Genomic DNA, 9,588 nt, shown 5'->3' with positions numbered 1-9,588 from the left:
AGAAAAAACTTTTTCACCCAGAGAGTTGTGAATTTATGGAATTCCCTGCCACAGAGGGCAGTGGAGGCCAAGTCACTGGGTGGATTTAAGAGAGAGTTAGATGGAGCTTTAGGGGCTAGTGGAGTCAAGGGATATGGGGAGAAGGCAGGCACGGGTTATTGATAGGGGACGATCAGCCATGATCACAATGAATGGCGGTGCTGGCTCGAAGGGCCGAATGGCCTCCTCCTGAACCTATTTTCTATGTTTCTATCTCCGAATGACAAGATCGCAGACATAAGGCCTTCCTTTGTAAAGAGACCTTATGTAAGACGAAGACCATTGTGCTCCAGTGGGACAGCCTATACCTATCTTATAAAAGGCATGGGACCCCCTAAACATCAGTGCTTTAACAAAGGGCTGGTGCAATACAATGTCATGATCCCTAGAGCTCAAATTCGATACCACTACGGTATGCAGTTTCTTGAAAATATTTATTTTCCTCTCCTCAAATATATATACTTTTGAAAAATGCCTGTTCACATTTATAAAAACAGTAAAGCATACATTTGGCAATCTTTTACAATGTCAGAAACTATGGAGTTCAGTTTTGCTGCAATACCTAGCAAAATTCCAGTTTTCCAATTGGAAATCCCAGTTTTACAATACATTAAAAATGCAAAACCACATAACTCTGTCATAGTTCTGGCCTACATTTATTTGCAAGTAATGGATGATTAGTAACTAGATCTAATTGGACAGTTTACTAACAAGTGCCAAACAAGCTGAATAACTTATGAAAAGTAGTATTCAAAGCATACAATGTAGTAGTTTGGAGTCATGCATTATCTAAAATTTACTGCTATGTTGCTCACAACTATTTTCTTAAATAAATATACGTTTCTAATGCAATGATCTTCATCAGGGCACATGTACAAAAAAAAGTAGATAGACAAAAATACTGGAGAAACTTAGCGGGTGAGGCAGCATCTATGGAGCGAAGGAAATAGGCAACGTTTCGGGTCAAAACCCTTCTTCAGTAGTTTGGGTCTGAAGAAGGGTTTAGACCCGAAACTTTGCCTATTTCCTTTGCTCCATAGATGCTGCCTCACCCACTGAGTTTCTCCAGCGTTGTTGTCTACCTTCGATTTTCCAGCATCTGCAGTTCCTTCTTATACAAAAAAAAAGTAGTTGCAGTGAAAATTAATTTGATGAACTCAGATATATCCTTCCACACACTGTCACATTCGCTATTGCACACTATTTTAGTAATTAAATACAGGTGGATAACCAGTTGCAGGTCCTCTCCATTATCAGCCAAATCAACTCTTCCACATCTCTTTAAAAACTGCCTATTTTTGAGCGGAGCATCACTTGGCTGAATAACAGAACCTGCTGCAAGGGATGAACTGAATACAATGTGTATGGTTAATTGTGAACGCAATAAAATTATCGACAATACATCTCCCCAAAGCAACCAAGTCCAATATCAGGAACATTTTGCAATTCAAGTCTTGGCCAAACTGTTTTAATACGATCTTTTAATGTGTCATGTAAAAATAATATTCCATAAGGTTCAGTTCAAATTGAAACAATTTGCAGCTTTGTCAGTCTTTTTTGAAAGCAAAGGCGGACAATCTTGAATTAGTAGATAGGTCTCCTGGTTTCTGCTTTTTGGCTACAACTTCAGTTGCTTCCGAATTTTCCTTTTTGTCTTCCAGCTCATCCACACCCAGGTCTTCTGTACGCTTGCGTTTTTTATCTTCCGCAGCAGGCATGGTATTGGTTGCACCTTTAGCTCTCTCTGTCCAGGTCTGGAAAATAAAAGCATTGCATGATCACTGTTGATGTTGGAATTTGCCTAGTTCTCAGTGTTGAGAGTTCACCTCAACAAACATCTATTATAACAAGGCGAGCTCTTGAGAAACTTCTACATTGCATTCAGAAAGTATTCAGACCTTCACTTTTTCCACATGTTACGTCACAGCCATATTTTAAAATGGAATACATTTTTTTATCAATACCCCAGAATGAAGAAGCGAAAAAATGTTTAGACATTTTTGCAAAGTAATTAAAAAGAAATAACTGAAATATCACATTTACATAAGTATTCAGAACCTTTGCTATGACACTCAAAATTGAGCTTAGTTTAATCCTGTTTCCATTGATTATCCTTGAGATGTTTCTACAACTTGATTGGAGTCCACCAGTGATAAATTCAATTGATAGGACATGATTTGGAAAGGCACACACCTGTCTATATAAGGTCCCACAGTTGATGTATGTCAGAGCAAAAACCAAGCCATGAAGACAAAGGAATTCTCAGAAACAGGATTGTGTCTGGGGAAGGATATAAAACAATTTCTGCTACATTGCAGGTCCCGAAGAGCACAGTGGTCTCCGTCATTCTTAAATGGAAGAACTTTGGAACCACCAGAACTCTTCATAGAGCTGGCCGCCCGGCCAAACTGAACAATCGGGGGAGAAGGGCCTTGGTCAGGGAGGTGACCAAGAACCCGATGGTCACTCTGACAGAGTTCCAGAGTTCCTCTGTGAAGGTGGGTGAAACTTCCAGAAGGACAACTATATCTGCAGCACTCCACCAATCATGACAGCTCACTTAGAGTTTGCCAAAAGGCATGAGAAACAAGATTCTCTGGTCTGATGAAACCAAGATTGAACTCTTTGGCCTGAATGTCAAGCGTCACGTCTGGAGGAAACCAGGCACCGCTCATCACCTGGCCAATACCATACCTATTGATGAAGCATGGCGGTGGCAGCATCATGCTGTGGGGATGTATTTTAGCGGCAGGAACTGGGAGACTATTCAGGATCGAGGGAAAGATGAACGGATCAAAGTACATAGAGATCCTTGATGAAAAGGATACCTTTCAAGGAGGTCAGCTCAGGAGCGGCAGCAGGTGAAGGAGAGCGGGGATTTGCTGAGAGCATTAGCTATGGTTGTTTTAAAAACCAGACTGGACCAGCTACAGTGCATACCCTTCAAGGAGGTCGGCTCAGGAGCGGCAGCAAGTGCGAGTCTTTGGCTCGAGATTCTTCGGCGAGGAGGCTGAGGAGACTACGGCAAAAGTTTGAGAGGACGAGACGTGGGGAAGACATGACCGGTAAGATGATTCAGTGTGAGGTTTGCAGGATGTGGGATCCTACTGTTACTCACACATCCTACTCACATTTTTCCCGTCGAGGCGATAAACATCTTCACGTCGCAATTCCACCTATATTTCCAAAGTTATTAATTGTTTAACGAGGGCTCGAAATTAACAGTTGCCCGGGTGCCAATGGTGACCTGAAGTCCCGCCGGGCAACCTAAAAGCCGTGCCATTTTGTCCGGCTTGGCAAGCACCCGGGACACCTATTGTTCAACTCTGAGCGCCCCGCCCCCCCCTCTATCTCTCGCTCTCTCTGTCTCTCTCCGTCTCCGCCCGCCATCCATATCAGTGTCCGGGCCGCCAGTTCTCTGCTCTCCGCCCTGTCCCCATCCGCCAGCACGGTCGGCTGCCTTGCACATGCGCACTGCCACGGCCTGCACTTCCACACAACCACATCCAGCACATTATCGGCTGTGGTTGTGCGCATGTGCCGCCCTGCACATGTGCACTGCCACGGCAATTGGTCGGCGCCGGGCACTTTCTCCCTCCCTTTGCATTGTGGGAGATTTGGCCGCCATTACTGCCGATCGCCGTCTCGCCGCTACCGCTGAAAACCAACGCAGAATCACTCCCTGGAGCTGGAGTAACTCCCTGGAGTAACTCTTGCTTCTTGGTTTCCTGGTCCTCCAAAAATATTCCAAATGGAATTTAAACTGGAGTGGACCCTATCTGGGACGCATGACAATAAAACTCTCGACTCTTGACTTGGACTTAAGCAAAAAAGGGTTCTTGGGGGAAGAAAGAGCTACCTTAAATTTAGTTGCGTCTGGTTGAGTAACTATGATAGGGTGAAGACTATTCCATGCTTTAATTGTGCGGGGGAACTTCATGGAGCAGCCAGCATCTCTGGATAGAAGAAATTGGGTGACGTTTCAGATAGAGACCCTTCTTTGGATTTCCTCTGGTTTTAGTGTTTTTAAGTTTAATTTAAAGATACAGTGTGGAAACAGGCCCTTCAGCCCACCGAGTGCACGCCAACTACCGATCACCCATACACTAGTTCTATCCCACACATTAGCGACGTAAGTCAAGAGTGATTTATTCTCTCACGTCTCAGTTAGAACAATGAAATCCTTACTTGCAGCAGCACAACAGAATATGTAAACATAGTACTCTGTAAACAATGTCGGAAACGAGAAAACAAAACAGTGTGTGTGTGTGTATATATATATATATATATATATATACACACTGAGGTTCACCTTCCAACAGGACAACGACCCTAAGCACACAGCCAAGACAACGCAAGGGTGGCTTTGTGATAAGTCTGTGAATGTCCTTGAGTGGCCCAACCAGAGCCTGGACTTGAACCCGATCGAACATCTCTGGAGGGACCTGAAAATAGCTGTGCATCGACGCTCCCCGTCCAACCTGACAGAGTTTGAGAGGATCTGCAGAGAAGAATGAGAGAAATTGCCCAAATACAGGTGTGCCAAGCTTGTAGCGTGATATCCAAGAAGACTTGAGGCTGTAATCGCTGCCAAAGTTGCCTCAACAAAGTACTGAGTAAACGGTCTGAGTACTTATGTAAATGTGATATTTCTTTTTAATAACTTTGCAAAAATTTCTAAACACCTGTTTTCGTTTTTTTATTATGGGGTATTGTGTGTACATTGATGATTAAAAAAAGAAGAATTTAATCAATTTTAGAATAAGGCTGTAACGTAACAACATGTGGAAAAAGTGAAGGGGTCTGAATACTTTCTGAATGCACTGTATATCATTAGCTGACCAACGTCATCAAATGTTACCTTCTCTTTAATTGAAGGATCGAACTAGGAAATTCACAAAATATTTACTGTCAACTACTGGCTTCTTTAATTGGTGGTACACTAAGCTATAAATATTTTAAATAAACCAGTCTGGGTGTGTAACATTGGATCAAAAAGCTAAAAACAGCATAAATTTGAAATCTCATCATGCCAATCAAGGTAATTAATTTGGCCAGGAAAAAGTATTGAGATTCTATCCGAGCAGCAGGTTAATGTTTCAGACTCCTCGATTGAGCACCACTTATAAGGCTGGCAAAATTGTAGCAAGGAGTCATTAACCTTACCATGTTTCCCTCCAGTAAGGGTAAATAAGGCAGAGATCAAAATTAGGAGGCGGTGGTTGAAACAATAAATTAAATATGAGAAAAAAATAACAAAATATATTGCTAGCAAAGTGGGACTGGTATCCAGTTCAGAGCTTTGCACTCAAAAGTAACAAAGTGTAAGAAAACAAGCACCAGCATTTAAAGTTTTTTTGGGGTGTTTCTCCATACTTTACATTCATGGAAGGAACTTTGGTTCTACTAAATTCCTTCAGGTTTGAGTTTATTTGCAAGACTTTTCTATTTTTTTTAAAATAGATCTCAGTTGCCTTCACACACTCTCCCTTTTCTCCCCTACTCTCTTCGCATGATAGATTTGCAATTGATTGAACACACAAAAGTTGTGAGTGTGGCACGACACTATTTATAAGAGAGAACATTAAAAAAATTAAATAGTAAGAGGTTGAGCCATCCAAATGTTCCACCTGTTCCCAAAAAGCAAATCCCACTCTCTGGCTAAGACTGATCGCTCCATATCGATTTTAAATGACAGCACAAGATTTCTGCAAGACCTTCCATAAAATTCTGTTTCTCACTCTTCAATTTTATCTGTCAATTACACGTGCAATCTGTTTAAACAACAGTCATCTGCTCACACAGAAACAAAATCAATATTAACAAATAAACCTGGAAACGGTTCCTCAGCAACACTCATTTCAAACCAACTCAGTTACATTTTATTTAACAGACAGCGAGTAGTGAAATCAAAATAAAATTGCAGCTAAGACTTTCACTGCTCTGGTTCATTTCCGGTGCATTTGATAAATCAACACTCTTAATTCTTGAAATCAAACAGCGGAAACAACAACACCATTTCTTGCTCAACAAGAGTATTCAAGAAATATCAGCATGGTCGATGTAACTCAGTGAATCTATACAGAATAATTTTTTCAGCGTTAATAAAGATCTAAAACTTAAAATTTACATGTCAGGTTTGTGTTTAAAATATTAAAGCATATAATATATTCAACCATAATTCCAATATAGTCATCGTTTTTCTTTAGCACTAACAAAGCAATCCAAGGTGAGAATCTAAACAAATTAAATACTGAACCCTAAAGGCAAAAGAGAAGACAATTCAAAGGAATAATTATAAATTATTTGCCCAAGCATATACTTTCACCTGGAAGTGGACTTTTTAGGCTATTAAGTTTAAGTATTCAGACTTCAATTGCAATGTTTCCAAATTATCAAATCAATTACAAAAATAATCAAAATTGGTGTATTAAAAGCTAAATTCCAGGGTAGGGTTTCATACCTTTCTGTCCTCAACTGACAGAATGCGGAATCGGTTCATTCCTTCCTTAATTATTTCTTCTTCGGTCAAATCTGGGCTCTCAGCAATAATATCATCTCGGCTTTCCTCCAACCAGAGTTGGAAACCAGTCTTCTTTGACCTTTAAGAAATTTTTTTTTTTTAATGATTTCTGTGCCAAAGCCAAATGTCCCCACGTTTAGACTGAGTCCATTAGGTGAGGAAATATAGTTGGTACTAACATTGAAAATAAATCTAAAATTATTTTCTCTGGAGCGCTGGAGATTGAGGAGAGACCTGATAGAAGTATATACAATTATGAAGAGCATAGATAGGGTAGACAGTCAGAACCATTTCCCCCCAGGGTGGAAATGCCAAAGAACTAGAGAGCACAGCTTTCAGATGAGAGGGGCAAATTTCAAAGAAAATGTGTGGGGCAATTTTTTTTTAACATAAGGATGATGGGTGCCTCGAAACGTGCTGCCAGTTGTGGTGGTGGAAGCAGATATGGTAGTGGTGTTTAAGAGGCTTTTAGGATATGCAGGGATACGGATCACATGTAGGCAAATTAGATTTGTTAAACATGGCATCATTTTCAGCACAGCCGTTGTGGTCCAAAAGTCCGGTTCCTGTGCTACTGTTCTATGGTCTAAAATTCAATTTCAAAGTGTGCGTGGTAACTATCTAGTAGTGCTGTAATCATTTAAATCACATTTCCAGAAAACCGGTCTTAATTGCAATATTTGAAAAAAATAAATGGTCACAACACAAATGATTAAATTTTCAATCATTTTAATGATTATCTAAAGTGTTTTTCCTTTGCCTATTGTTACAATACACTCACTTTTTGTTGTCTGTAGCTTTGTTGTCTGGGATAACTGTTTGTGCAGGCTTGTCCTCGATACATTTACCGTCTGAAATTGTACTGCTGGACTTGGGGATGGTTGATTGGAAGAGTGTAGCTTGGGTCTTGGAAAAAAAGAACATTAACAATAGATGCTGAATTAGATTCACAGCACTGACGCAATGCAGTCTGATTGCACAAACCAAGACAATGAAATTATCTCCTTATAGGACAATTAAAAAAATCTAATTTTAATGTATGCGACCAAATACCATACTTTCATTTTCTTTTAATCTCAATGCAATAGATGTGCAAGCCAAGTGGCTACAACATTGATTTATAATATTCAGCAAAACATTTTGGTTCCATCTCAAACAAAATCAGAAATACTTGCTTTGCATCCTTTACTTGTTGATGTATAGGTGCTGAAATGTTTTAGTGTGTGGGAAGGAATTGCAGATGCAGGTTTACAGTATGAACTCTGAACTGCAAAAGACTATATTATTATTTGTTATTTGCACTATATTTGTTATTTATTGAACTTTTTTCTTTTTTCCCCCCATTATATACAATGTTTACATATTCACATATTCTGTTGTGCTGCAGCAAGTAAGAATTTCATTGTCCCGTCTGGGACATATGACAATAAAACACGAGATGCCGGAGTAACTCAGCAGGTCAGGCAGCATCTCTAAAGAAAAGGAATAGGTGACGTTTCAGGTCGAGACGATTCTTCAGACCGAGAGGCAAATGTTTTGTTTGGAATTTCACTCTGGTACTTATTGCAAGAATGCCGAACAAACATTAGGACCTGGCCATATTTCACATCCAAACAGAGATGCTGAATTTCACTCTTTTCCAACAATATGGATAACATTGTCAGATTCATTCCTGCCCTAGAAAAACATCTGCATAATCCAGAGATGTTCTCTGATTCTCGGAGGGGAAGCTCCTAACAAAGTGCGCAGAGGACAGCAATAATAGTTATGATCTCATCACTGTACATATTAATGAAAATTAATCACTTTTGTAAAAGTTTCTATAGGTATGTAAAAAGGAAAAGATTAGTGAAGAAAAATGTAAGTCCCTTACAGTCAGGGACAGGTGAATTTATAATGGGAAACAAGGAAATGGCAGAACAGTTAAACAAGTACTTTGGTTCTGTCTTCACTAAGGAAGACACAAACAATCTCCCGGAAATACTAGGGGACCAAGGATCTAGTGGGAGGGAGGAACTGAAGGGAATCCGCATTAGTCAGAAAATGGTGTTTGGTAAACTGTTGGGACTAAAGGCAGATAAATCCCCAAGGCCTGATGGTTTGCATCCCAGAGTACTCAAGGAGGTGGCCCTAGAAATCGTGGATGCATCGGTGACCATTTTCCAATGTTCTCTCGACTCTGGAGGATAGCCAATGCAACTCCACTTTTTAAGAAAGAAGGGAGAAAGAAAACAGGGAATTATAGACCAGTTAGCCTAAAGGCTCTGTCACACTTAAGGGTCTGTCCCACTTTCACGACCTAATTCACAACCTTTTTTACTCGTGGACATTTATCATCATGTTGAAAAAACGTCCCGACCAACTTGATGCCACGAGTACTTACGACTAGCATCACGGCCACCTACAATCTACCTACAACCTCGTGACGATCATGCTGCGAGTATGAGTCAAGGGCAAACTCGGCAGAGGTCGTGAATTAGGTTGTGAAAGTGGGACAGGCTGTTTAGGTGATTTTTCAGCGGACTGCCGGCGAGTGTCAAGCTTACGGCACTCGCTGAAAAAACGGGAAGTGGAACGGCAACTGTCAAGAGTGGAACCAGTACCCTGTTCTGGCTTTGTCCCCATATCCCTTGATTCCCTTAGCCCTAAGAGCTAAATCTAACTCTCTCGTGAAAACATCCAGTGAATTGGCCCCCACTGCCTTCTGTGGTAGAGAATTCCACAGATTCGCAACTCTATGGTGAAAAGGTTTTTCCTCATCTCAGTCCTAAATGGCCTCCTCCTTATTCCTAAACTGTGACCCCCTGGTTCTGGACTCTCCCAACATTGGGAACATTTTTTCTGCATCTGCACCCCCCCCCCCCCCCCACCCCCACTCCTATCAGTCTGTAGAGAGGTCCTGACCCAAAATATTGTCTATCCATTATCTGCACATAAGCTGCCCGACTCACTGAATTTCTCTGGCATATTTTGTTTTGCTCAAGCTTACAGCATCTGCAGTTCCTTGTACCTGTATCTCTACTTTA

General features: G+C 40.8%; 1 protein-coding gene across 3 annotated transcripts in view; it reads right to left on the bottom strand.

Annotated features, from left to right (window-relative positions):
• Positions 1 to 1,491: 1,491 nt before the first annotated feature.
• wdhd1 (WD repeat and HMG-box DNA binding protein 1) overlaps positions 1,492 to 9,588 on the bottom strand; it is a 67,532-nt gene continuing 59,435 nt past the window's right edge. For 2 of the 3 annotated variants that reach the window (XM_033027237.1, XM_033027239.1), the window contains exons 24-26: positions 7,344 to 7,468; positions 6,503 to 6,641; positions 1,492 to 1,793 (exon numbers count right to left, since the gene is read on the bottom strand). In XM_033027237.1, coding sequence (XP_032883128.1) covers positions 1,587 to 1,793; positions 6,503 to 6,641; positions 7,344 to 7,468 — 471 coding nt within the window. In that variant the 3' untranslated portion in view covers positions 1,492 to 1,586. The remainder of the gene's footprint in view (positions 1,794 to 6,502; positions 6,642 to 7,343; positions 7,469 to 9,588) is intronic. The other variant, XM_033027238.1, reaches the window with a different exon arrangement.

Source organism: Amblyraja radiata, chromosome 9 (assembly GCF_010909765.2).
Source record: "Amblyraja radiata isolate CabotCenter1 chromosome 9, sAmbRad1.1.pri, whole genome shotgun sequence".
NCBI classification, from domain to species: domain Eukaryota; kingdom Metazoa; phylum Chordata; class Chondrichthyes; order Rajiformes; family Rajidae; genus Amblyraja; species Amblyraja radiata.
Note: the sequence above shows the minus strand (reverse complement) of the source record. Positions and strands in the feature narration are given on the sequence as shown.